A 19,272-nucleotide genomic window follows, 5' to 3' on the forward strand; every position below is an offset into this window, starting at 1 on the left:
CCCTGTCTTTCTCTGCCCTGAGGGCCTAAACGAAGTGATAGGCGTCGGCGAAAGTGGGTCAGGACAGCGTTCCCAAACTTGTTTCTCTCACTTGTTGCTACTTGAGGCCCCCAGATGTGTGGCTGGTTTCAACTCTTCTTCCCTCTTCCCGCCATCGTCGCCGCCGCCGCCGAAGTGGGATCCTGTTCCAATCCCCTTTGCGTAGGGAAAGGTTTTCTGGGATGGAGGAGGCGACAACATCTCTTCCCACGTTCCCCCTGACCGGCTCCTCAGCGACATCTGGGAGTCAGGGGTCTGAAAACAAGCGAGGGAAACCGGTTTGGGACAGCCACGGCCGACACGTTTTTCCCAGATTAAGGGAAACCAACCCAGGCTGTGGCTGCTCTGTCAAGCCCCAAAGCGACATCTGGAGAAAGCCATTTCAGCGGGAAAAGAAAGAAAAAAGGATAATCAGATATTCCGAGGTCGTCGGCTCCTCCTCGAATGATGTCTGGTCTCAGCCACGCCCCTCCGGCGAAATACGCGCAGCACTGTGGGGGGAAAGGAACCCCCTGAGAAAAGTTCAAGATTGTAACGAAAAGGTCCCATGCGTGGGCAAGGCAGTTGAGGGTAGTGGAAGAATAGACTGCGATTCACCTGCAGGAAAGAAACGCATTCGTTTTTCCCTCCCACGGCAATATAGGTGCGCGTTTGGACGCATACGCTTGAATACCCGCACTTTTTTTCCCCTAAGAAAGTCTTGTTTAAAACACCGTAGCCGTTTAACCAAGTTAGCTAGTTGAACACTGAAAGACCAGCCAAGGGAACAATGAAAACGGGCAGCGGAGATAATAATGTAGCAAAAGGCTTTTCGATTTCCGAAACGTTAAGCACTTCAGGCTACCTCAGACTCCCATTGATTCTGTGGGAGAGAGTTTAAGCAAGAGCTTCACATGCCCTAGTTGAAATCAAGGGGCTTAAAATTATTTGGATACTGGCATATTTTTATTTAGCAATGACAAGGAAAAAATAATACTGAGAAAAATTGTCTTTACTTATACAGTTCTAAGTTATTATTCAGTCTTCCTGTGGACTTCTTTGGCATTTTTCTTAGACAATTCTAAGGTGAAATGGGTGAAATGGGGGAGGGGGAGGGGGGAAACTTATGTAGAAACAAAAGGTTAATGCGGGTGAGAGTGAAAAGAAGGTAGTGTTCTTTCTTTTTTAAAAGTTCTGAGTCTTCAGATGTATAATGGCAACTTTGGCTAGAGATTCAGTTATCTTCCCACACTTTCATGATTTTGAATATCCTATGCCACTCCTTTAGGACAGGATCGTATCTTTATTTCTTGAGGTGGTATGTTGATCATGCTATCAATAAAACTTTTTCTAAGGCCTGGTTTAGTACTTGGGCAGGAGAAGATCCAGAGCACTGTGAGTTGAAAGACACCCCAGAAGGCAACTGCAGACCTTTCCCATAGCTTTGACCTGCTCCTGAGATTCAACTCGACTGTATTCCCCTTCTCCAGGAATCCCAGACTGGAATTTTCTCACTTAGGACTTCGCCCGTGCAACATTTAAACGCCTCTGTATATATCAGATCCAGCCTGGTTATCTGAGGTACCGCCTATCTACAATAGTTTCTGCTCGCTGAGTAAGATGGGCAGAGTGAGTTGGTCCCAGGTCACATCAATCAAACAATGTCGCCTAGGAAGTGCACCTTCTCTGCGCTATCCTTCTGGAAAGCATCTCCCGAAGATCTGTAAAGCTCCGATACTTCGGTTGCTCCAAAAACTTTACTTCTAGGCCTGAAGTTAGGATGGGCGTCGAGTCTCTGAGGTCTTTTTTTTTTCTGGTGGGCGATGAGTTTTTCCTACTTTATTTTTTAGTTTTTTAAATGTCAAACTGGGAATTGGGAAGTCTCTAAATCCAATAAAAGGCATACGTACAAATTCCAACAAATAAAAACCACGTTTGGTTTACTCCGCAAACTAATCAATAGCCGGAGGGATGGTGGTTGTTGGGTGTATTGACAAATTATGCACATGGGAGACCCGTGCACGCAAGTCTTCCTGAATGAAGTATCGCTTGTTCCCAGGGGGAGTGCCTTGAATAGGACCAATTCTTCCCCTTCCTCCAAGTTGTAGAAGAGACGCTGCTCCTCTAGTATCGGGATTTGGCTCCTGAGAATCGGCCAATAAGAGCCGCTTCGTCTCGCTTGGACAAATCGAAAGGTCGGCAAAGCTACCGCGTCCTTTCTTCAGGCCTTGCCCGAAGAGCTAGTTTGTTTCCTGGCACCCCCAGGACCGGGTGTGTGTATATGCGGGGGGGGGGAGAGAGTGTGCGCTCAGCTGGGACTCCTGTTTCCTCCCAATTCTCTCCCCCCCCCAACACACACACACAGAGAGACACGTTCGTCTCATCGGGCGGATGAGATTCCTAATGGCTCCCCCAGCCACTAGGGTCTTCGCTGGGCAGACTTGTGCAAGTTGTTCCCGGTATGTAAATTAGGTCCCCAAAGCTGTTGTCCAAATCGAAGAAACAGAGAAATTAATCTGGGAGACTATCCATCATAGACTGTAATAAAGGGAGCGACATGGATGAGACAGATGATATGATTAAGGAGCTGTGGTCGTTTTAATTAACTTTTCGCTGTCCTGTAATGATCAAACTGGTCAACAGACCCGGTCAATAAGCATGTTAATATCAAACAAATAAAACCAGGGATGATTAAAAACCTCCCGGTTTATTAAATTTGAAATTCAAATGAAATTTATGTGCAGATGCGGACGGAATGCTAATGGGTCGCCACTTTCGCCAAAGCAGCGGATGCTACAGGTTTACAAGAAAATGTGCGGACCTCTCTCTGCCAAGCGGCGAAAGGAATTGGTGCGCGCTTATTATCTCCATGAATTTGGAGAAGAAAGCTTTTTCTCGCCCTTGAGGTCCCAGTCCTCAGAAATTCCTATCTCCCCCTCTCCCCAACCTCCACCCGCCCCCACAAGATCTGGGGCTGCCTGCGGACTGTGCCCAGCCGGGATAACCACAGGTTTTAGATTTATCTGGTATTTTCAGCCCAGAGGAAGGAACATAGGAGGCTAAGGCCGCTAGTGGATGCGCATCCTGGGCGCACACACACTCCGCACACCAAGTTGCATTCTTCCCCTCTCCGTCTGTTCGGAGACGCACAAGCAACGCAGCTACACCGAGGTTCTTTGTTTCTCTTTCTTTCCCTTGTTTACTCTCTGGCTAGGCGCAGAGGATGCAATTCTTCCGCGGAGATATTTTCTAAGTTGTGATAATTGCTAATTTGAGTAGATGCTGCTTTTGAGTAGTGAAACTGAAAGAAAAGAAAATAGAAGTGATCTACGGAAATAAGCATTTTTGAAGTCCTCTCAAATCATATAATAACTGGTGAGATTTAGAAATGCATAACTGAGAAGAAAAGGAAAAAAGCGTTTTCTTTTTTTCCCCCTAACGAATTTGATCTAATTAATGATCCCTGTTTGCAGGGATCTCTTTAGATCAGGCAGCACCAAGCTGTCTTTCCCCTCCTTGGAAAGAGGTACTGACTTCATTGATTCCCGACCCCCTCCCAAATCTGCAGGTCTTCTTCTTCGGTGCCCTTCTGGTGCAGCAAACAAAGTCAGCAGATCCCGAGCTTCAACAGTTACTCCTCCATCCGGACTCTCCCATAAAGCACTCTCTCACTCTTTTTTTACCCACATTCCCACCCCCACCCCCTTTCTGTGGGTGTTTGGTGGGGGGAGGGTCAAGGGGTAATATTGATTCAATTTAAATCCTAAATTTAAACAAGTGTGCATTAGGTCTTTAAAATGAATATCATTAAAGAAGGAGACCAAAGGCACGAAGTTAATTCTTTTTATTTGTTAAACGCAGCTCCCTCCCTCCCTCCACCCGTTCCTCCTCCTGGGCTGGCCTGTCCCGCCTTCTCAACAGGCTCAAGTCACTCAGAGCAGCTCAGCGAGAGAAGCGCCACATTCATGGTTAACCGTCAGCCTTCAGAGAAAGACAGCAGTTCATTAATTTACTTCGCTCCTTACTTCCAAATATGACCATGCCTCTTACCCCGTAATCAATAGTTATGATGTGCACTCAATAGCCACAAAGCATTAAAAGCCTCCCCCACCTCCCCCCCCAAAAAAAGTGGGCGTGGGGAGAAACCCAGAATTGGTTATAGAGGTGAGATGTCCCAGCCCCGCGATACCCCAGCTTTATATATATATCTGATTTCTTCTAAAAGTTTGGAGTAGAGGAAAAACTCCAGCTACAAACATATTGCAAGCAAGGGACTGTAGCGCTCTCTATATTAATGGTAATCATAATAACACTGAGCCCTTCTCATCTGAAAATAATGCAGGGAACAAAATATCAGGGTACATTCTCCTAACGAAAGGCTCTCTTCTGCTTAAATTAAAAAGCTTGCACTTTAATGGTGATGGTTGTGTTGATGACCATGATAATAAATAATGACGCTTTGGTGGAAGTCTAAAATCCTTCCATTTAACACCTGGGACAAGAGATTTCACTCCACTGAAAACGGAGCTATTTCGGTTTGAAGAAAAAAGAGAAAGAGGAAAAGAATTTGCAATACATAGTGCGGAATCCCAATTCCAAACTTTTTATTGTCCAAAACAAAACAATGATATCTCTCCGAGTTCTTACAATCCGGTTGAAATAATCAGGAATGCACCAGGAAATTTGAGGTCTAAAATATCTACATGTAATCCATATACACAGCTTCATCTTTTTCAGGAAAGGAAAAAAAAAGGGAAGGAGGGAGGGAGGGAGGGAGGGAGGGAAGGAAGGGAGGGAGGGAGGGAGACCCACTGACAGTGGCCTGATCCGGGATAATTCCGCCGTTTCATACGACTAGACTCCTTGGCGTTACAAAAAGGCTGGGTGAGTGGGTGATCGGGTAGGGGAAGGGCAGGTTCCCCTTGTCAGGAAAGCTGGGTTTTCCCAATCTTCCAAACGATTGCTGCGGGGAATTGGGATATGGAGGAAGGTGGGAGAGACCGCAGACTAAAAGAGACAGGCGTTGACACTACAGTCGGCAGCTCGCAAGGCTGTCACATGTGTGCGTAGTCTCGTGCAGAGGGGAATAAAACGCGTTTTTTCTTTCCGTCTCCGCGGGGCTGAATATCTGAGCAACCTTCCGGGAAACGGGAGATTGTAAAAAACGGAGGGAATAAACGGGCTGCGAGGAACGCCGCAGCTCCCTTGCGCTCGCCCTGCGTGCCTGCTTTCCGCCAGCCCGCTCCCAGCCCGCGCTGTGCAGCAGCCCTGGAAGGAGCGGGCGGCGGCGGCGGCGGCGGCGCTGATGACCTCACGCGGCAACGCAGCGGAGCGGCCGACGGCGCCGCAGATTGGCTGGCGCGGGCTCAGCGGCACTTCAAAGCGAGAGAGGGAGCTACAATTGTGGTGGAATGGGCGGAACTGATCATTGTATTGCACACCTCTAAAAAAAACACTGCCTCTGATTTATCAATATAAAAAAGATCCTCTGAGAGGAGGGCACTTTGTGGGATGGCAACTTCACTTCTAGGGGTGAGTCCGAGGGTGTGTTTTTTTTCCTCTACTGCCCCCCCCCGCTTTGCTGTTTTAATTGGGTCCTGTTTATTGGCGATCGCGGAGCAGGGTTAAAGCAGCCCCTCTCTTGACCGGGGACTATTGAAGGTTTCATTTTTGCTTTTTTTCTCTTGACTCCATGCGAGTTTAGGAGAAAAGAAAGAGGAGAGAGGGAAGGGGAGGGGGAAGAGGGCAGCCACTTTTTTTTTCAACTCCCTTGACAGCGTGCAGGAAAAGGTTTTAAGGGCATTAGCCCTTAACAACCTCCAGAGCTTGGGCTGAGTATTCCTGTATCCCCGGAGAACTGGCCTCTCTGTTGTCGACGCGGACGGGGAAAAACAGCTGCCTCGCTTGATCTTTTTCTCTCCCTGTGAGATCTTTAAAGCAAAAAAAAAAAAAAAAAAAAAAAAAATTGCAGCAGCTTGTTGCTGTTGTTGATCCCCCCTCCTTTTTAACATTTCTTTGAGCCCGACATTTCCTGCAGGTATGTTGATTGTCTCTGTTTCCTTGAGGTGTGAATATAAAAGTTTTGGGGGAGGGGGGGAAGAACGCTATAAGTGAACTCCGAGACTAAAGAAACGTTTTAAAAAAACAACTTTAATCTGCGGCTACAGCCAGTTTTAATTGCTAGATAAGAATGGCTGCGGATTAAATGCACCAATACTCTTGGTAGTTTCGGGAAGAGAAAGAATGCTGTGTAAACCCAGCATATGAATTGGGGCTTAGTCGGTACAGAAGCTTTTCAGTTTTCAGATTTTTCTTCCGAGTCTGGTTTCTGGATGGGACTGAGATTGTTCTCGAGCTCTTTGGCCGGACTCCGGGCTGCGAGCCAATCTCAACCAAAGAAACCAGTGGGCTTTCCTAAAGGACGTTTTTCCGGGGCTTGTTAGCAGAGATCGGGGGAGGGGGTGTCATTTCTTCTCACGGAATCAAGAGGAGGGGTAAAGGACCGCAAAGGTTCCTCGCCTTAGCCCCCATTTCCCCGTCCGCAAGCGAGGCTATCGGGCGTGGATCCTGCTCTGGGGAGGGCTGCCGCGGGCATCTTTGCCGGCGGAAGATGACGGGCGCTGTCCCGGACTTCTCTCCCCGTTTTCTGCAGGAAGAACCGCGTCTCGGCTCCACTCCACTGGCCATGCTCGCCGCTACCTGCAACAAGATCGGCAGCCCCAGCCCCTCGCCGTCGGTCCTGTCCGACAGTACCTCATCCTTCGGCAAAGGCTTCCATCCGTGGAAACGTTCTTCATCTTCGGGAAGCTGCAACGTGGTGGGCTCCACTCTGAGTGGCGTCGGAGTCTCGGCCTCGACCCGTAACGGTTCTTCAGCTCACGCCGCGGCTGCGGCAGCGGCAGCTGCTGCGGCGGCCGCCCTGGTCTCGGACTCCTTCAGCTGCGCCGGCTCGCCTGGATCCAGCGCCTTCTCACTCACGTCGAGCGGCGCGGCGGCCGGCTCGCCCTTCGCCAACGACTACTCGGTGTTCCAGGCGCCCGGGCCGTCGGGTGGTGGCGGCGGAGGCGGCGGCGGGGGGGCAGCTCCAGACACAGCCGCCGCTCATCAGCCGGTCTTCATCTCCAAGGTGCACACCTCGGTGGAGGGCCTGCAGGGCATCTACCCGCGCGTGGGCATGGCGCACCCCTACGAATCCTGGTTCAAGCCCTCGCACCCGAGCGACGCGGGCGCCTCCAGCTGGTGGGACGTGGGCGCCGGCTGGCTGGACGTGCAGAACCCCAACGGCGTCCACCCGGCCGCTGCCGCGGCCAGCGGGCTCCAGGCGGGCTCCCTGCACTCGCCGCTTGGCGCCTACAACTCGGATTACTCTGGCCTAGCGGGCCACTCGGCCTTCAGCAGCAGCGCCGCCTCCTCGCATCTCCTCAGTCCCGCTGGGCAGCATCTCATGGACGGATTTAAGCCGGTTCTGCCGGGCTCCTACCCGGACGCGGCCCCCTCACCACTGACGTCCGGAGCCGGAGCCTCCATGCTGGGCGCCGGACCCTCCGCGCCACTAGGCGGCTCCCCGCGTTCGTCGGCCCGGCGTTACTCGGGCCGCGCCACTTGTGACTGCCCCAACTGCCAGGAGGCGGAGCGGTTGGGCCCGGCGGGTGCCAGCCTGAGGCGCAAGGGCTTGCACAGCTGCCACATCCCCGGCTGCGGCAAGGTCTATGGCAAGACGTCCCACCTCAAGGCGCACCTGCGCTGGCACACGGGCGAGCGGCCCTTCGTCTGCAACTGGCTCTTCTGCGGCAAGCGCTTCACGCGCTCGGACGAGCTGCAGCGCCACCTGCGCACGCACACGGGCGAGAAGCGCTTCGCCTGCCCGGTGTGCAACAAGCGCTTCATGCGCAGCGACCACCTCAGCAAGCACGTCAAGACTCACAGCGGCGGCGGCGGCGGCGGCGGGAGCGGTAGTGGTGGCGGCTCGGGGGGCGGCAAGAAGGGCAGCGACACCGACAGCGAGCACAGCGCCCCCGGCAGCCCGCCCTGCCATTCGCCGGAGCTGCTCCAGACCTCCGAGCCGGGCCACCGGAACGGCCTGGAGTGAAATCCGCCCTGAGCGCGCCGGCGGAGGCCAGGCGGGAGGAGGACCAGGCTTTGCTCTTCCCGGCTCTCGCCTCTCTCCTCCCCCTCTTCGTCCTCTGTTTCTCCTTCTCCCCTTCTTGTTCGGATCCACCACGCTTTCAGTCCTCCCATTTCGTAGCCTCCCGCCCGCTGGGCCAAAGGGGATCTGGACGTCGAAGTAACGCATTCCAGCCAACGCGGACTCGCAGCCAGATCCCTGCCCAGAAAAGGGACTTCGGTTGCCGAGCAGTTGCTCCAGAGACACCCGCGCCGGAGGGGAAGAGGTTTGGGGCGCTCCAAACAGTGGGAGGGCGGGGATCGGGCTCTCGGCAAGGACCAGAGCCTCTCTGAGAAGGAGAGGCGGCTGCCCGGGGGCGTAGGGAATAGGAGAGGCGGGAAAGCCCAAGACCTCCCGCTGAAAGCACTTTGAATATTGTGAGATGCTTTTTATTAATATTATTATTATTTCAAAGAATTGCTCCAAAAGTTAAATTTCTATTCAGTTTTGCTCCGAAACTGCAGCGCTCACTTGCTTTCTCTGGAATATTGCAATTAATAGGATTACTCTGGAGGATGTGGGTGAAACCTAAAAAGTATGCGTGTGTGGAAGTGAGAGTGTGAATGTAGGCGTGATCGCCTAGCGCCCCATTTGCAATTCAGTTCTGTCAAAGAGGATCCCGCCTTGGTAGATATTACAAAATAAGATGGGCTAGGCTTTTCTTTCGGATGTCTTTTCTGTCTAGCACTTCCAAGTATTCTGTGCTTCAGCGAGCGGCTCAAAATAACTGAGATTCTGGTCTTAGTTGGAGGTTTATCTTTTATTTCTTAAAAAAAGTTCTAACAAGAACAGATCAGGAACTTTCCAGTAAATGGATGCTTAGGATACCATTGACTTGGGCAGGGGAAAATCAGATTTAGCAACCATTAAAGAAAAATCCCCTTGTTTAACCAACTCGGCATACAGCCATTGAGCCTTCACTCAGAAATTAGTGAGGCTGGGTTTCATAGACTTAAGTCCAAAATTGTTTTCATAGACAATTATAAAAAAATTACCCTTCAATCCCATTTACTCAGAATTAAGGCAAACTGAATTAAAGTCCCAAAGTTAAACGGTGAGGATCCTTTCTGAGTATCTCTAGGATTGCATAGTAAATTGCCTTAAAATACTATCTTTTGCATGCTTTCCTAGGGATAAATTCCATTCAGCATAAAGATATTTATTTTTGGCTAATATTCATAAAGCTGGGCTGCACCCATTCTGGTCAGTTAGTTTATACCTCTATAAGTCCAACTAGTTTTAAAAGTTTTTAATTGGGCTATTAATTCGAGTTTTCTGCTGTAATCAAGCATTGCTTAAATCATGGTAAAAATTGACTCTGCAAAATGCTTCCTGGAAAAAGTGTAATCAATTGGTGCAGCTCAACCACTTTAATTATATAAATTTTATAATTGTTGTTGAAAGTTATGACCCATATATAAAGTCAGTCCCATTGATTTCAATGAGATACTAAAAACCATTTCTAATATTTTCTTTCTCAGTCAGATCAGTACAACTCAAAGTAGTTATTTGACTGGCTAATATCCATTAGTTAAATATAAGGGACTTCCAGTCTCCCCTATTATTCTTTTAGAAGTTAGAGGAAAATAATGTAATTAAATTACTTCTGTCTAGATTAGTTTCTTCCCCATTCTTAAAAGAAAGTACCAACACCTCTGCTTAATTTCCAAAGCCCAGCATCTCATGTGATGCTCTGAAAACACCAAGGATATAATTTATTCTAATTCATAGCATAATTTTTCTGACAGTAAGAAATATGAAACCAACCTGGTTTTTCTGCAAGTCTATAGTTTGCTAAAAAAAAAAAAAAAAAACCCAGCCAACCAAACAAAAACACAAGGGGATAAAGACAAATATTAGTAAAATAGTTCTAAACCTAATGACTTGTACAACAGAAATCGTTGTAAAATAGTTAACACTTTAATATAATTCCACCACTGTATTGGTGTGAGGCGCAGTTGTCCAGGGGACGATTTTGTATAGTATTTTTCTTGTATATTACTTCCAGTAAATATTTGAAAATATATCAAAGTACACTTGAGCTTTCTTAAAAAAAAACATTTTCCTTTTTTGTCACAAAATATTAAATCATTATTGTTGCAGTCTTAATAAACTGCATTTTTTTAAAAAAGATGTCCTTTGAAGTGTACAGCAAATTGCACTTCAGAATATAGTTTTGCTTGAATATTAATTTAGTTAGGCATAAGACTGTAATTAAACAAAAAAGATTGGATAAATGTTGAATGCCATTTCATTTAATGGAGCATGTACTTTTTTGCATTTTCTGACAGTTCAGGTATAGTTTAAGTGAGAATTCTCTTATATTTCACACAGTGGGCTCATCTAGACCCATATATTAAATAAACTGTCCAAATGATGCAGACAAATAATGGCCTGTGCTTTTCCTGAAAATAAATATGGTGAATGTTAATAACACACTTTTGATGTTACCTAAACAACACAATCCTATGCATGTTTTCTTAGGGATCCTACTGTCTTCAGTAGGTCTTATTCCTAAATATGGATAAGATTGTTGTCTGCAAGTTTGCAAACTCTGCAAACAAATTGTCTCATTGTAATGTTGAAATAAGTTTGGATATTTCACATTGAAATGAAAAGAATGAAAGAAACAAAGGAAGAAAGAAAAAGCCTTTCGCTGGAATACTTTAAAAATTGCATTTTAAATGCATGAAATGTAATTGACTTTTATCTGTAAGATTTTAAATGGAATTAATAAACAGCACATAAAATATTTGTTGTTAGGGTTAGTTAATTTCTTTCTCAGGATAATAATGGGGTATCTTCAAGACATTGCAATTTGTTTTTCCGGGACTGGGATCCCTTTTGAAAATAACATATTAGACTCTGCACCTTCACGCAGTCTTCCTGGGCAAGTCTCTCTAAAAGTAATAGGTAAATGTCTGCTCAGGAAAGAACCTCTATTAAGCACAGCTGGATTTGGTTTGAGGTAAGAAGCTTTAGCAACTAATGTAACACACGTAGCTCCCACCCCCATTTCTGTTGCTTGTGACAACAAACACTTTCACATTCAGATATTAGTTTGTTAATGATTCTCAGGACATCAACCGGAACAGTTAAATTTTGGGAATATTATTCAGTGCTTGGCTCGCTGTGTGCATGGAGTGCTCGTTTTTATTATTTTACAAGTAGCCTGACTTACAACGCATTTCTTCTTACAGACAATGAGTGAATGAGATACAAAACTGGTATTATCCTATGACGATTGAACAACTATTAAGTACATTGACCCCTGTTATTGATCCTTAATGCCAGCAGGATAAGAACAAACACATTCCTTGAAGCTACTTTTCGGGTCAAGCCGTTTAGGAGCAGAGATTGGGGGGGAGGGGGAGGAGTAGTTTAAGAGAAAAGAACCAAGCTAACTATTGAGCAGGAATAGATCCAAGCCTGAAGTTTGAAAGTTGCTGATTATTCTGACCCCTGGCTCTTCGTCACCCTAAAAAGAGAAATCCTGTTTGGTTTTAATGTAAAGAAAAGATTACGGAATCGGCAGTCAGTGGATTTTTTTAAAAGAAAGTGCTGTCCGAATCCCGTCGCCACTTCCTCCAGGAGAGAACAGATACCTGGAAAAAAATGCAAACTTGAGGTTGGGGGAATTCTGGCGCCAGATTGTTCCCTTTGATTTCGTTCATCTCCGGGGTGCAATCCCGAGAGCTGGCACTTTGCGGTTTGGCCAGTGATTTCGCGTGGCACCTCCCTTTCCAACTGGGAGGCAAAAGTGAAAGTTAAGCTAGGCTGTATATAATAATGGGAAAAGTAACCAGCAAAGTGAGAGCCCTAGTCTTGTCGGGGAGCTGAGAGTTGCGAAATAACCACAACTGTAAAAATATATCTGCTGTATAGCTGCCGTTGTTTTTATCTCCCGGATTTTGAGGTCTTTGTAAGGCACGCTTTGCAGTTTTTCCCCAGCCTCCATATCCTCCAAGCAAAGAAAAAGGCCGCCGGTATCACGGGCGCACCGGTGCTCCCTCCCCCCGCCACCTTTTCGCTTTGGCAAAGGCCGGAGCGCAAAGAGTGGAAAGGGGAAAGTTGAAGTTGGAGGTCCGGCAGGCGAGACAGCGCCGATCTCTCCTTTTTTCCCCCTGCCTGGCAAGGTGGACTTCGAGGCTGGGGGCGGGGAAGGGTTTGGCTGCCCCACAGGAGGCCCCCGAGGTGATTCCAGGCTCCCGCTGGAAAAAGCTGAAGCTGCTTTTGGCTTGATGCCCTGAGTGTGCATGGTCTATTCTGCACTACTGAGTGGGAACTGCGGAGGTGAAGGAGGTCTCGACCTTAGTGCAAAAAGGGAAGGGGAAAAAAAAAAAAGAAGGCCGCTTTCTGCAGGTTCACGGATGTTTTCAGCCGAAATCTCTCAGCCGGGTTGAGGGAGGGAGGCAGCGGGCGGGCGGGGAGGCGGAGGCAGTCCGCCTTAGCTATTTGCTCTTTGACTTTGTAAATAGATTTTCTACAAAGCTGCCTTGGGTGTCCTGCCCCAAGTTTAAGTCAATGAGGAAGTGGTGCGGGGGCAGAACCAATACTTGGAATTAATATCTTAGGATCGCGCCAGCTCTCTCTCCACTTAGGTGTTTCCAGTTGGAGCAGGACTAGCCAAACTGGATTTATTTGGATCCAATGGGGGGAAAGAAGAGAGAGAAGAAACTTGCACCCAGTATTCCATGTTCCTTTGCTCAGTTACATAACTGAGAACGTGCGTTTGACACCTTCTACCACAGACCATGCTTAACCCCCTCGCTTGAAGTGGTAGGATGTGACCCCACTGACTATGATGGAGCTAAGCATTGCTGCAGTCCTAATATGCAGTCTCACGTGGCCAAATTTTAAAAGAAGGATCCCAAATCCTTCTTTTAAAAGTGAGCTCCGTTGAATCCTGTCCAAAGAAGACTGTATTAGGATCGCAGCCTTGTAAGTATGTTACATTCAACTCGAAGTAAACGCATTTATGATCAGGCTCTAACTCAACTGGCATCTAATTCGGAGCTTTGGAAAGAATAATAAATAATACACTGTGTGCGAAGGTGCCTCTCTGAAAGAAAAGATAAAGCTTAAATTAAGGCATGGAATCATTAACCACAAGTGTCTTTCTGCCACGATTCGGGAACACGTGCACGGACGTGTGGTGGTTTAAGATTCTTCTTACTCTTGGTTGTGGGCAGTCTCATTTCTGAGTCTCCGAGATTTAAAGGCAAACTTTAGTACTAGTCAGCTTTCCTTGCTCCGTGCATCTCCTTTGGAAAGGTGCCTTGTTCGCCTTGTGGACTGAGAACTTCCGAAGAAATGCTTTACTTGCTTCCTTTTTAGACCTAATACGCGATAGGTGCTGAGGTCACACAGTAGACTGGGCCAGACTAGGAGGCTAAGATAAAACAAGACTGGGCCGTTTGTGTTGTGGGAACCCAGTCAGCCACTATCGAGGTTTACATGTAAGAAGCCAACCCGTGAAACTATAAAACGACTCCTTGGGCTAGAGCATATTTCTGCAGACAAAGCGTTATGTTTTGTTAATCCTGGTTTAAGGTTGAATAGGCTTTGTAACCTCAGCTGCAGGGTCGATCACGGACAGAGTTGAAATCCCTGCTCAGTTTGGAAAGGCAGGCGGAGATTTGGGTCAATCACTATTCCGCAGTCGAACCAACTTCAAAGCCTTGTCGAAGGATAAAGGGGGAGGAAAAGGGAGAGGGCGTTGCTGTTTGGAGAGATGATGGTTTAAATTTACACAGAGTTAAAATAAAGATTTGATGCTGGACAGAAAGTTCCTTCCATAGGTGTCAGGAAAAGCAAGAATTTGAGGCTAATTTATTGTGTATTAATATGTATTCTAAATTCGGCACTGGCACTTATTATCGATCTAGAAGAAAGATGCGTTCCAGAGCCACTGAACGAAATCTTAAAATAGTTTATCTCTTCCTTGGTTGTGTCACGATCCTAACTATTCTGGGGTTTTGTTTTCGAAGAATTGCTCTTTTCCTTGAAGGAGCTTCTTCACAGCACCAGGAATTCAGTGGCATGTCCAGACTGGGTCGCTAGGCTGCCGTCCCAAAATACCCTTGCAGCCATTCTCTTGAGGAAAACGCCAGACTGACTTCCGGGCACTATTATCTCTATTAGAAAAGATGCAACTTTCGAAGTGCCTGAGGGAAGGAGCTAGAAATCTCCCCACTCACAAGATTTACTGTGACTGACTGGCTAGAAAATTCAATTAGCACTCTGTAGGATATTTATACTCGCAAAATTTCAATCCTGAGATAACACAGGAATTCCTACCGGAATCTGCGAAGATAAAATGGCTTAGGTTTCAGTTAAATGCAGGGAAAAACATAAACTCGCGGAATTTGGGTCAGTCCCCAAAACACGCGGGGATCTGAATCCTCGTGTCGCTTTACACTCCTGCAATAAAGCCTGAGGCGGTGCTTTGAGTCCCTTGCGAAATAATTGCAGGACACTTGTTCCTGGGGCTGGGATAGAAGTGTCGTTTCCTGGAAAATACCCCCCTCCCCTCGATTTTACTTTTGCCCAGTCTAGAGCAATTACACATCCCGGGTTAAGAGGCCATCCTAATTCTTCATCGCCTGAGGGAATGAGGGGACCTCCTGTCCAGGTGACTATCCCTTCCTTCCCTATGAGCCTCAATGGGGAATAGTGTCTTGAAAGAACCAGAGGAAGTTGCTTGAGCTCCGGCCGGGAAAGCCCATGTCCGGAGGCAGGTTTACGCGAAAAATATGGAAGCAGTTTTGGGTGAAAGTATCCGAAGGCGACCTCCATTTGACAGGGCATTCGATACTAGCACCCCCGCCGGCGTTTTCTACTGTTTTGTGTGGTCACCGGTCTTAAAATTATTATCTCTCCACTCGGCTTCGCTTTTGGCCCTCTGTCCTCTGTCCGTAAGTGTCTTAGAGACTTTGGTGCGCGTGGGTGCGAAGGAGCCTTTAGGAATCCAGAAGGCACCTTTACGCCTTACAATCGGGTGGACGAAAGGGAGTGACTGCGCGATGGTTTCCAAAGCCGACTTCGGTGCTCGCGCGGAAGTGCTGAAGCGCCTGACAGCACAGCCGAGCGCGCCGACTTCGGGAGTGGAGAAACAGCGCCGCCTGCCGACTGAATCGAAGCTGCTACGGGCGCTGGCCTAAAGACTGAGGCGCCGCGAGGCCCGCAACCGAGAGCTTTTTTAAGTTGGCCAAAACTTTCTGCCAGTTTTGTTAGACGCAGGATCGATGCAGAAAATGTTGTTTTTGTTGTTGTTTTATTTAAAAAATACATTAAAGGAAATTAAAGATGGAAAGATTGAGGTAGAGGGATTAAAATGTAAACGTATGTATATAGCACTGTGTTTTTCTTGCCCATTTTTCTTGCCCTCCCTTCCTCGCTGATCTCGCGGTTGGCGCTTTATTTTTCTCTCGTTGCGCCCACCTCGGCTTCTGCCAGCCCAAGTGCTACTCAGCGGATCTGAGGAAGCTGGCTAAGTTTCCTCAGATCTGTTTCGCTCCTCCTTGGCTCCAACCTGCTTAGCTGCGGACTTTTAGTGGGACCCAGCCTTTCTTCCAGCTACATCAGATCTCACCGGAATAGAGCGAAGAAGAAATATTTTTCAGAATCGGTGGTTAAAGCAAAGGAACCAACAGAATTAAAGGAAACGCCGCGCGGAATGAGATCTCCTTCCGTGTTTTAAAAGATCTCCTTCCGTGTTTTTAAACCCCAGAACTAAAAGCAACTGAAATGGAGACATTTAGTCTGCTCCCTGCTGAGGCACCTGCTTTAATTTCTTTACAAAGGAAATCTAATATAAACAATCAAATATTTCTGTAGCATGTACAAGGACTTAAAGCGCTTAAGTGCAACAAAAAATCATGGCTTGATAGATGTTCGGATAGGGAGCTTCATGATATATATTAAAAAATATGCTAAACTTTGACGATGATGATGATGATAATAGAAGTAACCCTTCCTGGTGACAGTAGAAAAACCAGGTCTAGCTAGAATTGCTAAAGTTGGTGTAGAGATGAATCTAACCTATATAACAGACACAACTTTGCCATTTTCAAGAGATGCATGCTGTTCCAACCTGATTCAAACCTCAGTAACAAAGGTTCCAAAAACAATTCTGGCTATGTATTTCTGTGATATGGAACATTATCTACAGAAGTGAAATTCATTTGTTTTGGTTCAATTTTTGTTGGTCCTTTTGTCCATACATTCACATATTGTCTACTCTTCTCAACAGCAGTATTGGATAAGATGATCAACTGGATCTCTGGAAACCTGCTTCAAGTTCAACTTTAGCTCTGGAAGTTCACTGGCTGACTCTGGGCCTGCCATTAAATTTCTTGTCATAGCCAGAATTGGCAGTGGATCAGTGCCAGAATAAAAACAAATAGAAAAAGATGATCTCTGCTGTCTCCAGCACATCAACTGTGCTTTCCAAGAAGATCTCTACCAACAACCAGTTTGCAATACCCTCCCTGAAATAATATTACTCTTATTTCTACGGAGGTAAAGACACATATTTTTGTGCAACTCTCAAGATAGAGCCACTCCAATGGATTACAACTCCCTTTACAACCAGCGATCCCAGTAAATGTCATATTCCCTCACTCCTCCATAATGAGAAGGGTAATTTGACCCTGGCACACTGGATCAAATATATAGGAATATATAAAGTGTCCTTGAACATTTATGTACAAAACACATTGCAGAATACACTGAGCCAAACAAAAATTGAACCAAAACAAATTAATTTCACTTGTGTAGATGATGTGCCATGTAATAGAATACATAGCTAGAATTGTTTTTTGGAACCTCTGTTACTGAGATTTGAGTCAGGTTGGATCAGCATGCATCTCTTAAAAATGGCAAAGGTATGATTATCTTGCGTCTGCTCTACAGGTTAAATTCATCTCTATACCAACTCTTTCTCACCCGAGACTTACCGTTCAATCGCATCAGAAATCTTGGCCTCAAAACAGTGCAGATTAATGTCAGTAACCTGTCTGATTTAATTTCCATCCGTAACATGAGAAGAAAGCCTAGATATCGGATTCACTTGAACTGATTGTCTGGTGTTTCAATGGCACTAAGAAAATATGCTTAAACCTGCCAGGATGCAAAGTAGATTTCTGCCAAATGAAAGTTTGGCTGCTTTTTAAGTGCATGCCTAAAGTTTTGTGGATAGCCATTTCTGCAAATTATATGTTACAGTACAGCCAGCAAGTTTCCTGATTCCTTCAGTACTTTAAATATAAATGCCTACACAGAAATGAAAGTTTTGGTATTTCAATGATTTGAGAAAGAAAAATTAGAAATCTAATGATCTAGAAATGTTATCCACAGTATCAATTCAGTATGGGCAGAAAGAGGAGATACTCCTGTTTAAAATGTTTTCTTGGAGATTTTTTTTAATTATCTTTTTTTTTTTACAGGTGTTATATTACACAGTATTGCTTTAAAATAAATTTGTGTACTTCCAATTGCCCCTTTAATACAACATCTGGCAGAAATGTCTGTATCAATCTTCAAAAATATTGCTCAAACTTCGCATTTTTTGTAAAATGCCAGGGCACTCTGAATACTGAGGAACCCATTTACTCGACTATTAAAATCTATCTGTATTTCTAACAGCATTGCAGATTTTTTTTTTTTTTTTTACTAAACTTCCTTTGAACTGTCAATGTTCACAAGTGAGGTTTTTGATATTGAATATTAGAATGTAAACAAATCTGGTAATGAATACTTAAGTACAAAATCTCAGAGGTATTTTTGTGATTAAGGCGACACAATTTTTGTACAAAATAAGTTTGATCTAAAAACGCCCAGACTATTCGATTAATATGGGCAGTATCATGTTGTACACAAAAATTCTAGTGTGTGAATAGATATTGGCATATCTGCTTTTGTGATTAGACAATACCCTGCTTGTATAATGAAGATCACTAATATGATCCTTAAGGACTTCTGTTGTTATGTAGGTTTCTTTTATAATACTTGCCAGACTCTCTGGTCCCTTAATTTTCTTTGAAATATTTTTGATGAAAAACTTTAAAAAAAGAAACAGGGGAGTCTGGGATGCTGCACAGAGACACATGAAACTGCAATACCATTGTTTCCAAGAATTTTTGAGCAGAAAAATGCTAAGTGTCTGCAGTTCAATGTTTGGTTCTAAAACATGGCCAGATGTCTAGAAAGTGAAAAGAAATTGGAATTGTGCAGAGAAATCTGATAGACTTAAAGAGACATTCTTGGCAAAAAAGAAAGAAAGAAAGAAAAGAAAGGATGGTGGAAGATAAAGGAGGCATTTTGAATATTGTAAAAATGTAATGTGATTGCTCTTCACTTGTGTAATTTCACTTGCATCTTTTGATGTGCATGGGGGAACTTTGAATAAATAGATTTCTGACCACCAACTTGCATTCTGCAAAATGGATTTTTTGTTCTCCCTGGGAGAGAATATATCATTCAGCATCTCTTACATTACTTACAAGCAGCTTCTTGACCAACCACTTTATCTTCTATTTTGTTAGATTTCTGCTCGGAATGTTTTGTGACTGGCTATGCCACTGTGACTCTCATTTTGTAAGAGTGCCAATGACACACTCTTAACACTCAAAATATACCCAAGAGTTCAGAAGGATACAGCAGAATCCTTACATTGCTATATGAGCACAACACTCCCTGGTCTGAGTGGGCAGTCAGCAAAAATGCATAGATCTGAAGCTGCTCTTGCAACAATGTTTTTTAAACATGCACTTGGTTTTCTAGGACTTTCAGAAAATCTCATCTGCTAAAATTTGGATGCCCATTAGGTGACAGGCAAGAAGAATATAAACATAAATGTTGCTGTATTCTGATGGCCATCTAGATTTTTTGCAACACAGGTTCTGGTAGCTATATATTTGGGCATTAATTGAAATTTCAGAAATAAGCAAATGGATTGCCTTTGTTTCTGAAGCAAGGCTCATTCAATTAAATTTGTTCCAATGTTTTATCATACTTTTTTTTTGGGTGGGGGTTGGGTTAGATTGCCAAAAAATTTCTGGTCAGATCTAGTCAGTTATCATGTAAAA

General features: G+C 45.4%; 1 protein-coding gene across 2 annotated transcripts; it reads left to right on the forward strand.

Annotated features, from left to right (window-relative positions):
* Positions 1-5,356: 5,356 nt before the first annotated feature.
* SP8 (Sp8 transcription factor) lies at positions 5,357-18,612 on the forward strand. Of its 2 annotated transcripts, none has more exons than XM_034402408.3 (2): positions 5,357-5,550; positions 6,671-18,612. In XM_034402408.3, the coding sequence occupies exons 1-2, from the start codon at positions 5,530-5,532 to the stop codon at positions 8,105-8,107; spliced, it is 1,458 nt and encodes a 485-aa protein (XP_034258299.1). In that variant the 5' UTR covers positions 5,357-5,529; the 3' UTR covers positions 8,108-18,612. The 2 variants fall into 2 exon arrangements, with proteins under 2 accessions (XP_034258299.1, XP_034258300.1); XM_034402409.2 differs by lacking the exon at positions 5,357-5,550 and adding an exon at positions 5,568-6,055.
* The last annotated feature ends 660 nt before the right edge of the window (positions 18,613-19,272 follow it).

Source organism: Pantherophis guttatus, chromosome 4, assembly GCF_059756535.1.
Source record: "Pantherophis guttatus breed Tessera chromosome 4, ASM5975653v1, whole genome shotgun sequence".
NCBI classification, from domain to species: domain Eukaryota; kingdom Metazoa; phylum Chordata; class Lepidosauria; order Squamata; family Colubridae; genus Pantherophis; species Pantherophis guttatus.